General features: G+C 38.9%; 1 protein-coding gene across 3 annotated transcripts; it reads right to left on the reverse strand.

Moving 5' to 3' along the window:
* Positions 1-2: 2 nt before the first annotated feature.
* On the reverse strand, positions 3-14,161 carry Selenop (selenoprotein P). Of its 3 annotated transcripts, none has more exons than XM_055601059.1 (5): positions 14,038-14,161; positions 6,656-6,871; positions 5,549-5,761; positions 3,380-3,497; positions 3-1,362 (listed from the first exon to the last, which is right to left on the reverse strand). In XM_055601059.1, the coding sequence occupies exons 2-5, from the start codon at positions 6,856-6,858 to the stop codon at positions 760-762; spliced, it is 1,137 nt and encodes a 378-aa protein (XP_055457034.1). In that variant the 5' UTR covers positions 6,859-6,871; positions 14,038-14,161; the 3' UTR covers positions 3-759. The 3 variants fall into 3 exon arrangements, with proteins under 3 accessions (XP_055457034.1, XP_055457033.1, XP_055457035.1); XM_055601058.1 differs by lacking the exon at positions 14,038-14,161 and adding an exon at positions 10,352-10,446; XM_055601060.1 differs by lacking the exon at positions 14,038-14,161 and adding an exon at positions 10,352-10,446 and having other exon boundaries at positions 759-1,362.
* Between the last annotated feature and the right edge of the window lie 7,826 nt (positions 14,162-21,987).

Genomic DNA, 21,987 nt, shown 5'->3' on the forward strand with positions numbered 1-21,987 from the left:
ACTTTTAAGCTTTTTTTAATTGCATTTATTTAGATAAACCTGTACTGTAGCCAACTCTGTACTGCATTCTTGCTTCATGGTATTAGCCATACCAGAGTTCAGGTTCATAGGGCTTAGTTTCTCTATTAAACCATCATTGGTTATGGAAATACTGTCGTAAGCAGTATGCAGATTAACAATATACTTTCTTCCATTACTTCTTTCAAGACAGTAATACGCAGATGAATACAACAATACTAGATGAAGAAAACAAGATACACAGATGTATGTAGTGAAAATAAAGCTAGGAGTCTTAGAAAAAAAGATATTTAAAATGTAGTTTGTTAAAGATTTAACTGGTTAAAAATGTAGTATTAAAAAGACAAAGTTTTGAGAGTTTAAGTAAAGAAAAAAAACTGGAAAATGTGTTTTTGTTGTTCTTTCTCCATTCTAAATTACGAGCTATCCAACAGAAACCCCTAGGTCATAGTTTATGTTTCTGTTCTCATCAATGTAACTAGAACACCGGAAAAAGAAAAAGAAAAACATATTAACCAAAAGCCTCAATCACTTTTCAGTTGCCTATATTACCAGCCCAATTTGGGTCAAATTTTCTGTGGCATAAAATTTTAAATTTAGATGCCAATATGATTTCCCTGTTTTTGCACAAAGCCAATTCCTACTTTGAGTTCACCCTTTGATTAGGTGGGTTGCAAAAATTCTAGAAATTAAATTCTATATTTAGACTGACTTGGGGAGTGTACATCTAATTTTAAACATTTAGTTTGATTTTCATTTTCACTTTTTGGTGTTATTATTTCAGCTTCAGTTGGGGCTGGCTTTTGTGGGGTTTAGAGGCTGACTCTGTCAGGCAGCTGGAGGTGATCGACACTGGCAGGATTCAATGACTTTCTCCTCCGCAAAAAGTCCCTGTCAGCTACATAGAGATGGGAGGTTTTCGGCACACTGTCAAGTGATTGCAGAGCCTGATTTCTCAAATATGAGGTGGCGGCAGTGGCAGCAGCAGCTACTAGCAGCTGCCCCAGACTCCTGAGATAACTTACACAGGAGCTGGTTGATACATCCCCTTCGTCAGAGCTTCCTTTGAGCAAGTGAAAGTTGTAGACCTTCACTTGCCCCTGGGTCTCAGCTCTCTAGGTGACCCTGCCTATGCTGACCCTTGTGCTTATGGTGGTGATGAAAGCCTGAAGGGGGGAGCTGTGGCTCAGCTTCTAGTGCTCCTGGTTGCTGATTATCTGAAGGCTCACTGCTCCCATGATGCTTATGCTCATGTTTGTGGTGGTGATGTGCTTCTGAGGGCTCTGCTGTTTTACCGGCAGGAACAGAGGACACATTCTTACAGAAGTCTTCCTCTTCAAAACTCTGGAACAAATTTATAATCTAATTATTAACAAGATTATAGAGTAACCATAAATGCATGAAGAAATTACTTGTAAAGCCAACATATATGTTATTCCACCAAGTTAATTAGGATACCATTAGCTAGCATATGCATGAAAATGAGCCCAATCTTAGTCTCAATGTCTACGATTTTTTTATGCTAGGCTCCCATCTGCAAGCATAGCAGAGTGTAATAGTGACAGGAGTTGGCCAGGCATTGGACATTCCTTCAAATTCTGCTCTATCTTTATCTCTGCACATCTTGTAGGCAGGGTAAATTTGGAGTCAAAGTTTTTGTGGATGGGTTGGTGTTCCCCTCCCTCTATTAGGAGCCCTGTCCGGTTAGATGGTGTCCTCTTCAGTCTCCATGATCCCTGCTAATAGGGGTCTCCATTTGAGTCACCCTCATATCCTCTCAGTAGCCTACCCTGTCTTAGGTCTCCAGCTTGTCACAGAGATACCCCAGGCCAGGGTTTCTCTTCTATCTGCAAGCCCTCTCTCCTGTCCTCCTGCCCTTCTCAGTTTTTATTAAAGGTTGAAAGAAGCCAAACTACTTTAATTGACAGCAGTTTTCTCACTCTCTCTCATTCTCTCTCTCTCTCTCTCTCTCTCTCTCTCTCTCTCTTTCTTAATAAAACAAATAATGTATCATATAACTGGTATCTGGGAGAAAGCAAAACAGATAAGTGCTGACTTGACCTAGAGGTAAGATCCTATAGAATGTTATTCTCTTTAACTAAGAGCTCATAAGTTTTAAGCTTATGATGATAAACGTTTTTGTCTTTTTATTTCAGTACAGCTGGCTGTATTTATAGCAGGCATTTACACAAATGCAAGACCAAAACTAATCCCAAAATATGAAAAATTAAATCTTGAAGGGATTATTTTGTGTCAGGTCAGCTTTAAAGGCTCTATTTGCCAGCCAGTCTCAATTTTAAGATCTGAAAATAACTCTCGGAATTTTAAAAATATTAAAATGTAAAAGTGGTATAATTAAGGTAACCTGCCATCAAAATTAATTGATTAAATGATTCGTTGAGATATGAGGAAGTTTCTTTAATATCTTGGGAAAGAATCAGAAAACATAACCACTCAATAATTTCAGAATGTTTTTTTATACCTGAATTTTGACAATCTGCCCTATCAAGAAAACATTATTTAATATTCTTTTCTCTTAAGTATGAGAGAAAAAATTAGTCACTAAAAATTAAAATAGGTTTTTATAGAAAAATTTAAATGTACTCCTAACAAGAAAAATATTTCCATGGTTACTAGGAGATACTGGAGCACTAATCCTCATGCAGTAACATGCATTAGTACCAGGTACAAAAGGCCGTACACTTAATTCATGCAGGCAAGACACTCATAAACTAAAAACAAATATTTAAAACCAATGTAGATCACTATGTCAGTTACTAATGAATGTTACTGAATGAGGATAAGTGCTCCAGGAATTTATATTATGACTGCGGTACCCTGGGCATGCTCAGAGCACAGTGGCAGTGGCAAAGCTCATCTATGATGTTACCTGTCAGAGAACTGAGACTATATGACTATTTAGATTGTCAGAGATTCAGGACAACCAGCTTTGCTGAAGAGCTATCCTCTTTTCCATTCTGTAATTTGAATGATTGCACTTACCTAAAAAAGAAATGTGTTCTACTCACAATGTATCTGCAAGAGGGCACTGGATCCCCTGGACCTGGGATCACAATGGCTCTAACCTGCCATGTGGGTGCTAAGGCTGAACAAAGCTCCTCCGCAAGAGCAGCAAGTGTTCATAACCACTGAGCAAACTCTCCAGCCATGACTGGTTTGTTTTTAGAGCCTTTTTAGATAAAGGTGCAATATGAATCTTAAAAATATGTTTTAAAATATGTTACATAACAGAAAATGTCTATTTAAAAATTTCTTTAAGTGATAATGGACCGCTTATTTAAATAGATTTTTAAAGTTTTCTCCCTATCTTCCAGTAAAAACAATTGAGAAAAATACCTACCGTGAAAGAGCAGTTTCCGCACTTCTCCTCACAGTAAGCGATCTTAATGGCTTCTTCAACATACGGGAAAGTGAGGAAGGAATAAGGCAAACCAAGGTGATACACAAGGCGGCCACATCTAAAAGGCAAATACAGTGTTACTACTGTATTCTCTGTGCTGTGACCCTGTTCAGGCTTAGATTTCCCCCAGTGGGGTCTACAATTAAGTTTCCAGGCTATATACCAGGCCAGGTTATAGGAAGATTACACTGAGTCTAATCTTAGTATTTTAAAATGTTATACATGACATTAAATAATAATAAAAAATGTGTAATGACTGTGACTCAACTATATTTTTTATTAAATTTTTATTTTTTATATTAATTACAGTTTATTTACTTTGTGTCTCAGCTGAATTTTTTATATTAATTAGTTTATTTACTTTGTCTCTCAGCTGTAGACCTCTCCCTCATTACCTCCCAATCCCACTCTCCCTCCCTAATCTCCTCCCTGCCGCTCTCTCGCTGCTCCTCCCACGGGTGTGTGTGTGTGTGTGTGTGTGTGTGTGTGTGTGTGTGTGGAGGGGTTGTAGAAGGTCAAAGAGCTAGCTACAGAGTTCATGCCAGAGACAGTCCCTGTTCCCCTTAATAGGAAACCCACTTGGATGCTGAGCTGCCATGGGCTACATCCGAGCAGGGGTTCTAGGTTATATCCATGCATGGTCTCTGGTTGGAGAATCAGTCTCAGATAAGCCCCTGTGCCCAGATATCAACTATATTTTAATTAGCATATATTCTGCCAAAGACTAACCATGGGAGCTTCTCATAACTTCTTAGGGAAGACTAATTCCACAGAACCAAAAACCATAGCATAACAACCTAAGTATCACATTTATTTATTATTTTTGTAGTGTAGGAATCAAATCCAGGCCTTACATATCCTGTGTAAACACTCTGTCAGTGAGCCACATCCCCAGCCCTTGATTTTTTTTTTTTTTAGATAGATTCTTATAATGTAAGTCAACTTAGCCTTGAACTCACTGTGGAGTCCAAACTAGCCTGAAACTCCTTTCACTCCTGTCTATTGAATGTGACAAGCACTAGCACTGTAGGTATGGCGTGCCTACATGCATAATGATTGCTAGCTCATTTGTTCAGAGACATATTTGATATAATAAAATATTTAATAAAATAACTAGAATTATAACTTAACATTCTCAAAAATGGTAATGTTGAAATGTCTATATTTACCGACATTGTACCCAAAATATACATCTTTATATTAGTGCCAAAGTGTTGTACTTTACAACTGACTAGATTAGAATTTTAGAAGCCTGAAATGATAAAATGTAATCCTAAAATGATATTTAATGTGAGACAAAGTGAGCACTCAGCCCATGCAGGGCCAGAAGAATGCATGTGTCAACTAAGAATGTTGTATAGAAGATAATATATGCATTGGAATTCTCTCCAAATATGAGTGTTTTATTTGGTTATAGATTCCAAAATAAATCTATACATATCAGGCTTAAAACATTTATCATGCTTAGTTAAGAAATGCAAGCATATAGTTTAAAATTGTAAATTAATCAATCACAAACAAGGGTAGTTTTAATCTTCAAGATATTTAGAATTATGTGTTATGCAAATGTGTTCTTCACTTATTTTACACAGAGGGAAATGTATGGTCACTTTTCTGTGACTACCTAGTGGAGTGGTGGACTAATATTTAACTCAAAAAAGTCATTCAAAATATAAACACCAGACTCCTCAACAGACTGAACTTGAAAACTGATGATAAAACAAAGACAAATGCCTTACTTTAAATCTTTTACTACTAAATACAAATCAGGAAAACAAAAACAAAGAATAGATGAGGTCATTTCTGCAGAATGTTCAGTGTGGAGGAAACTAAATCACCCTGAATAATATAAACACGTATACAGGAAGAATGAGGAGGAGGAGGTGGGGGAGGAAGACGACATCTGTGGAGAAAAACAACAGGGCAGTGTCTGTCCTAGGGATGAAAACTGAAAGTGGTTCCAGCAGTGAGAAATCACGTGAGATGAAAACCGAACTGTGACATTCAGCAGTGACAAAGACTACTACTGCATGGGATGGAAATAAATAAATAAATAAATAGATAGATAGATAAATAAATAACTAGGAAGAGCCTGGGAAGAGGGCTCACCTGTCGTAAATGAGGAAGTCGTCTTTGTTTCCATTTAGGAGAGTCCAGACATCTGTTTGGTGTTCCTCTTGTCGGTAAACAGCAATGTGGTGAGACACCTGATTTTTAAGATGTGTGTGCTTTAATTGAGAAGGGGGTCCTTGATGATTAACAACAACATAAGAAATGTTATAATAGCCTTGCTTCTCGAGTTTTATTCGCAGGTCTTCCAATCTAAGGGGAGAACACGAGAAATGCATGAGGACATTCAGTTTTGTTCATTTGTTCTACCGTCTACATTCTTTTTTACTTTCTGTGAGCTCTTACTACTTTTAACTGACTATAATTTGTTCTTTGTTTTATAAGACTGAGCTCTTTACTTTTACAGTTATTTAAACTTGAAACTTTATGGTAAATGCTTGCATGAACATGAATTCCAAGTTAGTATATATTTAAATTCACCTTGCATATATGCAGAATGTTATGCAATTAATATGTGATGGATGACACAACCAACATTTTTTTTATTTGTGGTTTTTAAATGATGCAAGACCTTCTATCTTAGTGTTTAGTGTCTGTACTGGCAGTCTTCCTCTGCTTTTTATATTGACGTACCTGCTCCACTAATAGGAGTAAACTTTACATGGGTAAACCATAGGAGAAGAAAGTCACAAAATTTAGGAACACAAAAAGGAAAACATTTCCAAAGCCCAGGAATGCCACAGTAAACATTTTGGTAGTATTGTATATCTCCATGTGTGTGTGTGAATGTGTGTGATCATTTATACATACATCCTCGTCTCTTCATCAGATGTATGCTATACAAACATACTGGTCTCCAAAAGTGTTGTTTAACAATTATATTATGTCTATTTTTTTTAAGATTTATTTATTTTACATATAACTCTGCATGCCAGAAGAGGGCATCAGATCCTAGTAGAGATGGTTGTGAACCACTACATGATTGCTGAGAATCAAACTCAGGACCTCTGGAAGAGCAGAGTGCTCTTAACCACTGAGCTATCTTTCCATCCCCATATTATTTTTTTTTAATTGCATCTTATATGTACATGTTTGTATTTAGTAGCCTTTCCCTAAAGATATCCTGAACCTTCAAGGACTACTCACCTGGATGCCTGCAGGAGACACAGGTATCAGCTGGCTTGAAGTAGAGCAACCACTGTCACTGTGCCCTCGGAGTTTAGCATTGGATTTTGATCTCCTATAGTCCAGGCTGGAGGTTGCTTACAAACAGGGCTTTGGCCTTGGCTCTCTGTTCCTCCATAGGGGAGGAGACAGAGAGCCAGGGCAAGCCCTAGGCTTCTCCACATTGCTGAGGTTGTCCTATAAAACAGAAAATGTAGTCTTCAGAGATAACTTCACAGTCATTGCTATGAATTTTTTTTAAATATAGTAGGTTCAATCCTGCTTATTAAAACTTAGCTTGTGGATTCTATTTCCATTTTGCTAGGCTCAGTATGCCATTGTCATGAGCCTCCTCCACTAAATCTTCCTGTAAAGGGGAAAGTGCCAGCTAAAAGACAGAGGAATTATCACATGATGAGCTAGCTATCTGCGACATGATACTGCAACAAGCATCCTTATGGAAATGTGCCTGATTAGACAGTTGGGCACCTCTCTAGAAGACACATGCAGAGAAACACCTTCCAACTGTAGTATATAGTCACAGAACATTCTACAACATCTTGACGTTCATTTGCAATAAAAGTTCTGACTGCTTTGTTCTGTTCTCTGTCAACTTAGGAAATGTTAGTAAACTCTGCACAAAACTGAAAAGAGACAGCACAGAAAGAGATGTGAGGACATAGCACCAGAGACGAGGTACCAACATGAATGTGGCTCGTGATGGCCCTTAGCTCTTCTTGCATGAAATCTTTCTGTAATGTACCAGGCAGAAGGCAGAAAGTAAACTATGGCTTCAAGTTCAAGCCTTCCACATTTATAAACATCTTGGGGACATTCAATATTTTGGGCTTTTTAGTCCTAGATAGCTAGTTATATAATGATATAGGATTTGAATCTCTTCAGAGATAAGACTTCCTGCTTTGATATTGCCACCATACTCTTGATAAATATGACCAAGAGAGAAAAATTCTAGCCAAGCAGCAATATTACAAGTCATCGCTCTTGCCCCTTCTAAGACTCATTCCTGTTGCTACTACTGCCTTCATGAAGCTCCTGTGACTAGATAGGATAGTCTCAGATTAAAAGAAAAAAAATGCTCCCTCTCTCAGGAAAGTTAAAATATTAAGTGTCTGACCAGAAATAGCCCTCAAACTAGGGCCACCTCTCTCAGAATCTTTTTTAAGGTAAAATTAGAAACATAATTTAAAAAATGTAAAAAAAAATCATTTAAAAGAAAAAAATCCACAGCTCAGAGTCATTTTGACATAAGAATGCAAGAAGTCAGGTAGCTCATGCCTGTAAAGCTGATACCTAAAAAGCTGAGGCAGAAGCTTACCTCTGAGTTCAAGAATAGCATGACTACAGGAAGAGTTCCAGACCTGTCTAGAATACAGAGTGACAATGTTCATTATAGTATTTAATGCTTCTGAATACAAGTTTAGCTGGCATTGGCAACACACCTGTAACACCAGCATATGGGAGCTGAGGCAGAAGAATGGAGAGTTAGAGGCTATTCTTAATTATATGCTAAAAATTTGAGATGAGGGCCTCACTGAAGAAAGAGGTTGGAACCAAGTGAGGTGGCACATGCTTTTAATCTCAGCATTCAGGAGGCAGAGGCAGGTGGATCTCTGTGAGTTTGAGACCAGTGTGGTCTAAGCAGTGAGTTCCAGGACAGCCAGAGCTACTTGTGAGACCCCATATCAGGAAACAAACAAGCACAGAAGAATGAAAGAAGGAGAGGGAACTGGGTGTGGTGTCCACACCTTTATTCTAACTCTCAGAAGGCAGAGCCAAGTGGATTTCTGTGTGTTCAAGGCCAGATAGGTATATGTATAACAAGTTCCAGGTCAGAGAGGGTTATACTATGAGGCCCTGTCCAAAAAAAAAAGAGAGAGAGAGAGAGAAAATGTGACTTTTAACTCCATCTCGGCTATTTATATATTTATACTAACACATTGTTAATTCTGATGTTTAATCTGGGAAGGTTCTTCAGGATGATATTTAAAATAATAATGAGATTATTTTTCTAGGTCAATTCCTGGGTTTTGCTAGAACTGTAAATCCAAGATAAAGTGTTAAGCACATTTACATATGCCAGTTGTGCCTCAGAATATTTAAGTTATTACTCTTTCTACAGTTGAGAAAACTATGGCTTAGAGAGACTATAAGTGCCTTCTCTATGACCACACAAGTAGTAATCCACAAAAGTAGATTCAAATTGGTTCTGCTCAATCCAAAACATAATCTCTCAGCTACTGGGGTACATTGGTGATTTTTAAATACATCACCTTGCAATAACAATAGCAGCCAGTTCTCTATATGCTCTGGGACAGTAAAAAGAACATCAAAACAAGCTACTCTGTTTTTCTTTCTCTTTCTTTCTTCCTTTCTTTCTTTCATTTTTTTTTTGGGGGGGGCAGGGTTTCTCTATGTAGCAAAGGTAGACCAGGCTGGCCTCAGATTCACAGAGCTCCACTTGCCTCTGCCTCCTTAAGTACTGGATTCCAGGCATGCACCACCGTGCCTGGCTGTTCATTTTCTTAATAGGAAGTCTAGCTTGTATTTATTTCCTAAATTAAATTCATGTCAGGCTCTGTAGCACACACAAACATCTCAAAAAAAACTAAATTAAGTTGTTATTGAATTGCCAGCACAGCATTTAATACTCTGCCATAAAATAGATATTTTCAAATGTCTAAACGGCAAACATAAATGAGAAGACTATTACCCTCACCTACATTGCTATGAAAAGAATGATCTAGTGGCAAAGGGGAGACTAAGGAGAATTGCAGATTTCCCTGTCATTATAAGCAATAAGCTATTCAACCTCGCTTAAAGTTCGTTTTATAGAACGAGTTTTGCATTTTAATTGTAACTGTCAAAGAGCTATATAAAAAGAATGAGTGCAGATAACAAAATACACAGTAACTGGACAGTAGTTATAACCTTCTGTCTCTGTCACTTTTCAGTTACAAGCCTAGATTAGCTATTCACATTCAGAACTACATTTGACTGTATCCCATTAAAAAGAAAACGTGCGTACTCTTTGTGACGCATCCTCTCCCTCTGAATTTCAGACCAGTCCTTTAGCCCCTCTGCCACTTTCGGGCTTCCATTCTCTACTTAAACTCAAAAACTTCCCTCTCATGGACCACCTGTGGCACTGCTGTAGCTCCCCTCTAAAAGTGACCACTTCTGCACTGTGGATGGAGTCTGCTCCCTCCCTGCTCCTCATTCTGAAACTGCTTACAATTTCCCTGTAGGGTGGGCTTACTTCCATCCCTGATCTTGAAATCCAGTAGCTTCTCCTCTTCTTTGTCCTCACTCTCTACCCTTTAGTGGAAAACACTGAAACTTAATCAGGTAATGTTGCCCCTATAATGCCACAGTCTTCTGAAGAGAGAAATAGCTGCATTTCCATTTCCTTCTCCCACTTCCCCAGAGCACAGTGCGGTAAAAGACAGCAATCAACAAAAAGAAAAATCAAAAAACTGTGCTTCTCAGACACTTCACCTACCACACCCAAAATCTTGTTCATTTGTTTATCTTTGCTTTCAAAGATCTTCTATCCATCTTATTACTAAGCCTACTCTAAGGGGGGGGAGGGGGGAAGGAAATATTTTATCAGTCTCAGACTACATTTCCCAAACTCTAGAAGAATCAAGTGTTACTTACGCAACCCCTTTGGACTAGCTTGCTTGTCTCTCTGCTTTCCTAGGGCAGTTCCCCAAAGCCGCAAGCTGACACTGACATTTATAGCCCTGCTGTTTACTTGCCCTCTGAGGTGCAGTCCAAAGTTCAATGCTTCCTCCTGCAGCGACCTTGCTAGCGCAGCGAAGCCCTGAGCAGGTTTAGACCACCGCAATGAGAAGAAAGTAATGGGCGAGGCTGTGCACACGGAGGAATGGGGTTAGACAAGTACTAACTTACTTTCTGCTTTTGATCACCCCATTATCAAAGATTTAATGGTACAGTCCAGGGTGGGAGGAAGGGCTGAGGGGAGAGGCCCTCCAAGTGCTGGTCCTTTCCCAACTACAAAGAAAAACATTTGCTTAGCCAGCAAGTTAAGCAGCTGTTTAAAAAAAAGAAAAGAAAAAGAAAACGCTGGGGTTTTTTTTGTTTGTTTGTTTTTGTTTTTGTTTTTTTTTCTTTTCTTTTCCTTTATGGTGAGGAAGTTCGATCCTAAACACACTGTAAGCTTCTTTAGAAAAGTTACCCGCTCTTCACATTAGTTCGGTTTACTGCAGATCTATGTTCAGAGTCAGGCTGTACTCAATTGAAATTCAATTGCTCTACAATTTCATGGGACCTCTGCTCTTCCTTTAATATAATGAACTAAGAAAGTGGTCTCAAACACCTCATTTAAAAATATATACATAGTTATTCTCTTTCTCTATGTCTCTCTATCTCTCATACACACACAAACAGCAACAACACTGGGGTGGGGCAGTGCATGAATACCACAGCTTTAATATGGAGGTCAGAAGACAATTTTGTGGGGTAGGGTTCTCTCCTTCTTTGCATGGCTTCCCTGTAAGTGGGTTTCCCATTATGTGGATTCCGGGAATCAAATTCAGGTCAGTCCTGCATGACAACAGCTCTTATCCTCAGAGCCACCTCCATGGCCTCAAACCACACTTATCTCATTGTGGTAGTCCTACTTCAACGAATGCATGTAAATCCTAATAGGATTTTTTTTAACTGTTGCTTTAGGGTTGTATGCTTGATATTTTAACTTATCTTAAGGCTTTCATTCATGTACACAAAATATTTTGATCAAATCTACTCCTACTGCCCCTTCAACTCCTCCCAAACACTTTCCCAGCACATCTTCCTCCCGGCTTCTTGTTGTTTGTTTGGTCGGTTGGTTTTGTTTTGTTTTCATCTAGTTGTTTGTATATAGTTACGGAATACAAATATTGTTGATATCCTACAGGTGTGGGGCCTCTGCTGGAGGATGAGCAATCTAGCAAAAGCCACACCCTTGAAGAAAAATTACTCTCCCCCAGCAGCCATCAAGTGCCAGCAGCTTTTCAGCTATTGCTGGGAGCCTCCCTGAACCCTCCCCAACTCCTAGGAATGTGAACTGGCTTGATTTTGTGCAGGGAACAACAGCTGCTCTGAGTTCCTGAGTACAAAGGTCCTAGGGTATTCTAAAGACACTATTTGACAGCAGTGATCCCCAAACCCTGGCTCTTGCAAACTTTCCACATCTTCTTCGGTGCTCCCTGAATCTTGGACAAGGGAGTTGAATGAGGTGTTCATTCGGGCTGAACACCCCACAGTCTCCCATTCTCTGAACTTTGACCACTTGTGAATCTCTCTACTATCCCCACCCCCACTGCAAAAAGAAACTTCACTGATAGGCGGCACTGATCTTCCCAGAGAATTTAAAGTTTCTAGCGTGAAATCTTTACAAAGGTAAGTATCGTACAAATAAATTGCTAGCTGGATTTGGGGAAGGAACAGAAATTTCAAAGCAAAAGAAGATTCCTACAATGTCAGGAAGAGACCAGCTTTTTCTGGTAGCTGCAGGGTGGTGTGCTTGAGTGAGGCAATAGGCGATGAATGTATAGGGTCTCCTCACCCCTGCCTGCTTTCTATGTCCTCAGGGAAATTCACAGAATGTCTTCAACATTTTGTGACCCCAGTCAGCTGCTGGATTTTCTCAGCAAGTTTGAGCCCAAGGCCCCAGGGCCTTAAATATTCCAAAGCATGAATAAAAGTATTTAGGTTGTTAAATAAAACATTGAAAAGAAGCTAACCTCTAACTTTGAGCTCAAGTTCCTTAAACCCTCATATACTCCCAATATTCAAGCCCCACCCTGAGGGAACACGTCAGACCGCTCTTCTCTCTCCATAGTCTCCTGAGGGTACACTGTGTCATGGTAAGCACACGTTGAGAGACACCCTACTGCTTAGGGTTTCTTAAGATTTTCTCTCAGCTTTCTGAATGACCTTGGCTATGAGGCCCCAGAACAGAACCCTGTGATAGATGACATCATCCTGAGCAGCAATGTTTTCAAGTAAGCCTTTTTTGCACAGTCAATGCATTTTGTACAAACAAACTCCCATTGATTGCCATGTACTAAGTTCTGTTGAACAGGGTGCAGAAAACACAGAGTCTCCACTCTTATTCTTCCCATAGAGAAATTTCATTTGAAATTAGAAGACATTTGAGGACCCAATTCTGTTTACCACATAGCCAGCCCGCTGGGGTCTCAGATCCTTATAAAATCCAAGCAAAATGATTTCTCTCCATAAATAATGCACATTTGCCTATTCTCTTTTTAAAATGATCTAATGGAAAAAAATCTTTGTCGGAAGCACTGAATTTCTTTGTCTTTTTTTTTTTTTTTTTTTTTTGACTGATTTAAATAGGCGATCTGTGTATATCAGGAAGGGAAGCATTTTTTTACTTTCTCTTCCTTTCATTGCGCGTGGCTTAGCAGGTACCTCTTCCTACTCAAAGGATCTCTCTCAGGTATTCAGTGGGTCCCAGGGGACATACCCAGGCATGTGTGCACCCAGGTAAGTGCAACTCACAAAAGAAAAAGATAGAAAGCCTGGGGGGGGGGCAGAGTACTGGGAAGCATGGGGCCATTGAGCACTGTCAAGAAAGCAGAGTTTTTAAGCAAACATTGATTAGGTACTAAATCACATTACATTAAATGAATGCTAATTGGCTCTATATAGAAAAAAACAAGGCTAAATAATGCTTTGAGATTCAAAAACTAATTAAAAAACGATCGTTTGTTCTCAAGGACATCAAAATGGAGTAAGCAAGAAAGCAAACAAACAAAGAAAAAAAAAAAGAACATAACCTAAAGTGTAATTGTATCTGTAAAGGAACCTTGGGAAAAAAAAAAAAAAAAAAAGATCTTCCAGGAAGGCAGGTGGATCTCTAAGAGTTCAATGCCATCCTGATGTACATAGCAAGTTCCAGGACAGCCACATAGTGAGACCCTGTTGAATAAAGAAATAAACGATCTCCGAACGCAGACAGAGGATAAGACGGGTGTGGTGAGATCAGCATGCATCAAGCAGGTCAGCAGACATTTCTGCTTCCACCATCCACCTACAGAGCACCTAGAAAAATCTAAACTCAGCACTGTATCACCTGTTTTCTACCACATCATTATTTTTTGAACAAGTATAATCTCTTGACAGGTTTCTCTGATAACGCAAACACATTCAAATATTAACATCACTGAGAGTAACTAAATGACTATCAAGTTTAACTTTATCCCAATGTTCTCATCAATTCCAACCTAGATTCAGGACTTAGCATCTTTGAAGAGCATCCAATACCCTGGCACTTACACACATGTTTATCCTGTGTTTTCAATAGGCATTCTTACCTTTTTATAAATGTGAATAATTGCTATGAAGCATCTGGGTCCATGATAAAAGAGTTACAGAGACTATACACTGATTTTATAAACCAGTTAGTAGCCAAGACAGCTGATAACACAGTATTGATCCATTAATTAACAATTGTGAAATACTGAGCTCTCAAATCGTAGAAAATGAAGAAATGCTATTCCAATATAAAGCACCTCTACAAATTATTAACCTCTCTGTTTTAGGCTGTGTTAAATATATAAAGGGAATCAATACTTCCACAGTATTATTGGGACTAGTGCCATTTGATCCAAAAGATGCCCTTGCCTTCCCCCAGCAAGCACAAAGTTATCCTAAATGTTATCAGATGAATGGTTTTTAATATAGTATCATTTAAACATCCATACTGAAAGATTAACAAAAAGGATGTTTAGGAAAAAACAAAGTGTTTTTAAGAAAGCACTATCTTTTGGCAAGCAGAAGGCTTACAAATAGCAACTAGGATTAGATAAGGCCTAACTACTCTTTGACACTCAGATGAGCCTGAAATGTGTTTTGAAGGGAGATTTCCTTCAAGCTCACAATTTTACAGATCTAAAATCTATTTGGTGAATCAAACATAAATGAGGTCAGGGAATTAATACATACAGTGCGAAGTTTCATTTGGGGGCTGAGTACTTCCAGAAAATAACAAACACCTAAGTATGTTGCTTGGGAAAAAAAAAAAAAAAGAACCTTGCCCAAACCAAAACTATAATGTCTCTCAGATCTTCAAGCATCAATATCAACTGTACCACATTAGAAACAGGGGTGGAGAGCCAAGTAGCCTCTGAAATAGTGTTCATCTCTTAATAGTGCCCACATAAGATTAAGTTGAAGAGTTGGGATCAGAAAAGTAATGTCCAGACACCTGTACAGGCATTGATTATTCACGATAACTAGCTCTTAGACTATCAACAGGGCAGAGTAAGACGGCCAGCTTCAGATTCCCCTAGACATGAACTCAGAGCCTGCCACAGGTGCTCTCAAGTCCGAGAGTGGCCTAGATCACAGCAGTGGAGATAAATTGAGCAGTCTGGCACAAATTTTTGATTCTTAATATTTGTGGAAAGAATGGATAAATGAACAGTGAGCTTTTCTAAAAGGATTAAAAACTGGAAAGTCTGAGTTGTGAAACTAAGAAATTTCTTATTTAACCAGATTGCTCCAAACAAGTTTAGTAATTTACTAATCTCTATCTTGAAATTATTTCCAAGGTCAGACTTAACCTATTACTGGTAAAGCCCCAGTACATATTTACTTCTCAAATGTTCATGTTGTCAATGTGTGGTCTCCTGACCACCATCCAAAACTGACAACACCTTACACCACGATACCCCAAAAGACCACCATCAGGAGCCGAGTCCATTGCAAACCACATGAGAATCTTTTTATTACAAATTACAAGCTGCAGCTTGGGCTCACACCCCCCAACGCAGAAGTGGTGAGAGCAGTGGTGAGAGCAGAGAGACCCTCATGCTCAGGTTAGTTGGGTGATTTAAAGATTCTGGTCCCTCCCAGCATACCCAAAGCAGGGGCGATTCCTGCCTGGCAAGCATCTATTGGCCAAAATGCTGCATTTTGAATTGATTGGCTATCGGAAGGTCCCCAAACCATTAATGATCTGGTGTCCCTCCCTAGGAGAATGGGCCAGTTTCCTAGCAACTATATTTCTAGTGAGTGGGGAAAGAATGCAGTAAGGCGGGTTCTTCCCCTCAGGGCATTACTGGACTTCTCCACCCACCTAGTTCAGGCCTTAAATATTAATAATAGTTGCTGATTTTTAATCTTTTGGTCTTTCAATACCACCTCCCAAAAGACACTCATTCTTATTTCCTTTAAAGCTAAGAGGCTTTATCTGGTGGACTTCACAGTATTGACCAGTTCAGAAAGAGACAAGACTTAAATAACAGAAGCTTTTTTTCCAGAAAATTCTTTCCATTTTAGTTAAGTGGCTATTACAAGACACTATTAATTTTCTGGTGACCTTGGTTTGCTACTTTGTTTTATATGTATGTGTGCTACCGAAGCATCTTCTAGGATCTGTGCCAGTAAATTCTTAAACTTTGAGATCTTAAACCAAATCTTTAAAGTCTTCTGGTAGAATAACCAATTAAACATAATAGATAATTTTAGATGGGTACATTCCATCATAATGAAGAAGTCATGGCAGTAAGAAAGAAGAGACTAGTACCATGAGAGATGAATGCGGCCACTCAGCTCACTGTCTCCTTTTTATTCAGCTGGGGATCCCAGACAATGGAAAAGTGCCACCCACCCAGAGTGTAGGTCTTTCTTCCTCAGTTTACATAATCCAGGAAATCCCTTGCAGACATGCCTAGGGGGTTGTTTCTATAGTGATTATAAATACCATCAAGTTGACAACCAAAATTAATTTTCACCCTGTCTTTACATAATGCTCATCAAAATGAATACAATTTTCCAAAACAAGAAAATATGGTCTTATTTTATATCCTAAACTACCTAAAAGGATACAGTACCTATAAATAAATGAAACTAATCTATGTACTGTTCCACTACTACTTTCACTCTTTGTGTATAGGTGTGGGTGTGTGCACACATGCGTATCATATATATATCGTATCATATATATATATTTGTATATATATATATACATATATGACATGTCTGGGTGTACAAATATAGATATATGGGAGCATGTGACCATGTATGTTCATGTGGAGGCCAAAGGTTAACCTTAAGTGTCTTCTTGGATTGCTTTGCCTTATTTTTTTGAGACAGGGTTTCTCACCAAACCTAAAGCTCCCTAATTGGCCAGACTGGGTGGCCAATAAGCCTCCTGAGTTCTTCTTTTTTCCATTCTTTGATGATGGGGTTTTAAGCATCATCGTGGCCAGGTAGTTACATTGTTCTGCTCAGTTCTCGAACCCCAAAAGACCAGGAAAAACTAGACTTCGCTGTAAATACATGAGGTTCTTTTTATTGTAAATTACAAGCTGCAGCTTGGGCCCACACACATCCACCTCCACCGCCAAAGCGGTGGGAGCTGAGCACACTGTGCTCAGGTTAGTTGGGTGATTTAAAGATTCTGGTCCCTCCCAGCATGCCCAAGGCAGGGGCGATTCCTGCCTGGCAAGCATCTATTGGTCAAAATGCTACATTTTGAATCGATTGGCTATAGGAAGGTTCCCAGGCCATTAATGATCTGGAATCCCTCCTTAGGGGGATGGGCCAGTTTCCTAGCAACTGTATTTCTAATGAGTGGGGAAAGAATGTAGTAAGGCAGGTCCTTCCCCTCAGGGCATTACTGGACTTCTCCACCCACCTAGTTCAGGCCTTAATAATAGCTGCTAATTTTTAATCTTTTGGTCTCTTAACATGAGTACTAGGAATGCAATGTCTTCAATGTTTGTGCTGCAAACACTACCCCTGTTGAGCTGTCTCCCCAGCCTGTCCACTGCTGTTCTTAAACTAACATTACATCATGAATATTCATCAGACATCCATAGACAACTTTCTTTTAGCAGGTTTAATTACCTCATTCCTTTTCTTTAAGTGCCACTTTCTCCATCCTAGGAATTTTTCATATTTTGTTATCCTTTTGAATGTACACACTAGTTGTTCTTCATTAGCAAATTTTAATGTATTGTATATATAATTTCTGCTTGAGGTAAAAATTGTTTGATCAATGGAAATGCAGATATAAATTTGTTTTGAGACAGGGTCTCACTGTCTAGTTCTGGTTGGCCTGGAACTCACTCTATAGACTATAGAGAGTATGTGTAGCCTCTGACTCACAAAGCTCTGCCTCCCGGTACTGGGATTTAATAGTGTGCCTCTTGTTGTATATTAATTTTTATTGTTATTTCCAACTTCTCTTCTAAATATACACCAAGTAATATCCTCATCCACAAATATATGACACAAATACGTGATACAATATGATCAAATTATTATTTAATTTGAATGTATTTCAGTATTTATATTTGTTGACTGCTTTAATTTGCTAAGGCTGTTATAATAAAATGCCACAGAGTTGGTATCTTGAACAATAAAATTTTATGTTCTCATAATTCTGGAGGCGACGGTAAGATTCAAGAGTTAGTAGGTGTGGCTTCATCTGAGTCCTACTCCTTGGCTGAATGCTGCCCTACTTTGTCCTTATGTGACCTTCCCCTATGAGTGTATACCCTAAGCACTTTTCCTGGGATAGTATACTGGATTAAGACTACCCTAATTACTTCATCTTACATAACTGCTTCTCAAAAGCCCTGTCTCTAAATACAGTGACATTCTGAGGAATGAGGAACCAGGATGTCAACACATGCACCTGGAGGACACATTTTCAGACACAATAATTGACTCTCTTCGTTACTTTTTTTTTGCAATGCCAGTTACATGCTTTGATCATTTTCCTATCAATTGCCTTGTTTTTTCTACTTAATTATATAGATTGTTTATGTATTAATGAAATGCTTTCTATGTTTTTCTTTGTTGTTTGATACATTGACTTATGAAGATTGCATACCTAAATTTTGATTTATTATCACTATAAGATTGAATGCAGAAAGAATTTTATCTCTTTATGCCATTAAGATGTCTGGTAGAAGTGTGATCCTCCTGGTTTTTGTTTTTTTTTTTAGAGTTTTCAGATGTCAGATGACTTCTTACTGCAACTTAATACTACTACAATACTGGTAGCATGAAGCATCCTGTTATTAAAATGCAAACTCTGTCTGGGAAGGTAACTCAACGGTAGAATCATTGCATAGTACTCAGATGCTCATGTTTGATCCTCAGAATACATAGGAAGGAAGAGAAAGAAAGAAAGAAAGAAAGAAAGAAAGAAAGAAAGAAAGAAAGAAAGAAAGGAAGGAAGGAAGGAAGGAAGGAAGGAAGGAAGGAAGGAAGGAAGGAAAGAAGGAAGAAAAAAAGGAGAAAAATAAAGGATGTAGGGCTCAGTTAATAGAACACTTCCCTAGCATGAAGTCCAGGGTGCAAATTCCAGCACCACATAAATTATACCTGGTAGTATAACCTGAAACTGCAGCTCTTGAAAGGTAGAAGCAGGAAGATCAGAAATTCAAGATCATCCTCACCTACAGAGCAAGTTTCAGGTCAGCCTGATGTTGTCTCAGAAGAGAGGAGGATGTGAAACCCACATTCAGATGTAAGTTTGTAGATTGTCTTCTTATTACCCCACCAGCCCTCTCCAGAACGGGTATCTATTACAATGGCCACTCTAAAATAGGAAGGAAGATAGAGCTGTGTTAGTCGGGTAAGTAATAATCTACAGTGGTTTTGTTTGAGAGCCACAAAAAGTAACTACTTCTACACTGTGCGTGCCATTAAGATTTTTTTTTCCTTTTTTCCAAAAATTTCTGGGATATTTTTCTGTAGAGAGATCCCACTGGCATCAGGAGGAATGTCTTCTCACACAAATCTGGCATCTCAAGGGTGCTACACTCACAAATGACACAGAATATATTATTTAAAATGCATGTGGCATCCACTTTACACAGGTCTCTTTTTATTTATTCTTTCTGTTTGTAGTCCCATTATTACCATAAGACATCACAAAGTCAAAGCTACTGTTTGAAAGTAATAAGCTTCAATGAAAAACATATCTCTGTATTTCTTTTGTCTCTGATAGTTTAGAATTGTCATGACCTCTTAATGTGCCAATAATATATCAAAGTCATCAAAGGATACAGATACTATCATAAAACCAACAAGGCCTTAAGTCATGTGTGGTGACACACACCTGTAATCTTAGCATTTGGGATACTGAGTTGGAGTACAGGAAGACAATGTGTTCTAGAACAGCCTAGGTTACATAACAAGACCTTGTCTCAAAGAAAATCAAGGCCTAAGGGCGTGTTTCAGTGGTAGAATGCTTGCCTAGTTTATGCATGATCCTGGTTTGAACTCTGCCACCAAGGGGTGGAAAAGAACAAAGTCATCAGTGTGTACTATTGCAGTCTCTCAGTTGTCTAAACCCAAACCATCCACCCTGGCTTCCTGTTCCTCTGTCCTCAAGGTTGCCAGATACATTTGATCTCCAGAACATCATGTACTTGGTCTTGGCTGACACATCCAAGGATGTTCCAGCTTCAGCCTTTAATTTGCAGTATGGACAGGGGTCTGGCTGTGCTCACATTTAGCATCTCCTATCATACTGACTCTAACCACATTCGTTAGCCTGACATTTGCCTCCTAGATAAGGTCACACTTCTTGCCAATTTTTTGCCTATTTGTCTTTTCAACCACAGGCTGAAACCTGTGACAAGGCTCCAACCCCAAAGGCTTAACTACAGTGAGAGCAGGAACCCAGACCCTTTCCACCTTAACCTCATGTTGCTTCTCCCAGCTCAGGAAAGCTAATTCTAGCCCAGTCCCCACTTTCACCCAACCACCCCCACCTTCATGAGTAGCTCCTCTCCTCAGAGTGCCCTTCCCTCCACTACCCCATCCAAATGCTAACACACAGATGATCAGGCTCTGGAGACCACATTGCCTGGCTTTGTATCCAAGTTTTTCTACTTATTAACCATGTGACCTTGCACAAAATACTTAGTCCACAATGTACAGGGTTCCTCATGCATAAAATTAGAATAATAATACTGTGCAGCAGAATGGCTAACTACCTAATATTGGCTTCTGAATGTTGGCTGCAATCCTATGAAGAGAGGTTGGAATTAGTTGGTAAATTGCAACAGATGAAACTGCTGTGGCTTGAAATCAGCCTTTCTAGCAAACTCCAGCCCTTGGAAGGTGCATGTTGGCCATTTTGAATCTACTCAGAGAATATCATTTAGCCCAATACTGATACTCCAGGAAAGCTATATCCATATAAGACATTAAAGTAAGTTGCTTAGCAGCAAAAGGGGCTGTATTCCTCTTTCTTTTGTGTGTGTATTTTTTTAATTTGTTTATAAGTAAGTGAACATTTTTTTTAAGCAGCCACACTATTCCAGAGCATGACTACAGTCATGCTTTCTGAGATCTAGGTCCCAAAGACTGGGAGCCATACTCTTGACACTAGTGCAAGGTGTCAAGTGACAGTTGACTTGGACCAAGTTCTCAACACTATGAAGAGACAGAGCCTCTGAGCCTCACTGTACAGTTGCGCACATACATGCACACCCTACTGAGTTCATTTGGTATTGCCCATATGTACGTGTGCTAGGGACATCACATACTCTTTGACCAGTTATGAGTCTCTGCACTGACTGCTGTCTCACCAAAGCTGAGAACAGTCCTTCTCTGTAGGAATAAACATAAATATTTAGTAGGAAGTTTAACAACAAGACCATTTTTAAAAAGAAACTTTGATCCAACATTCCTGATGAAAGCAGAAACAAAATTACTTTTTCTTCTTTTCTTTTTAGCATATATTTATTGTAGAAGATGGTGGGCATCACTATTGACCTTTTATGCATATATTTGCACAATTCCCTTCCCATGACCCTTTCTTATTCCTCTCTTCCTTCCCTCTCATCTTTCCTCTAAATAATGCCCTTCTACTTTGCTTTCTTATGCATATACATTTCAAATGTAGCTTCCAGGTATGAGAGGAAAAGTGATATTTCCTCTATGAATTGGACTATTGTGTTTATCATAATGATCTCCACTTCCAACTTTTTGATGGCTTGTTTTTTAATTACAATATAACCCAGAATAATAGGTTTCACTATAATATCATGATAATTTTTTCTTTGCTTGCCCGCCCCTCCCCCCAACTAACCTCCATTGTATAAATGTGCCTTCAGAAAATCCATGGATCTGCTGGTAGACATATAGCTTGATCATAGAACTTGGGTTTTGTGTGAGGTATCATGAAGAACATGAAAGGGGTGAGGAAGAAAAAGTATCTCTCTGGGTTTTTATCTGTTATGCATATAAAGCACTGTTTATAAAGCACTTAGCAAAACATCTGACCATGA

The sequence above is a fragment of the Psammomys obesus genome, unplaced genomic scaffold, assembly GCF_907164565.1.
Source record: "Psammomys obesus unplaced genomic scaffold, mPsaObe1.curated_primary_1811, whole genome shotgun sequence".
Taxonomy (NCBI): Eukaryota; Metazoa; Chordata; class Mammalia; order Rodentia; family Muridae; genus Psammomys; species Psammomys obesus.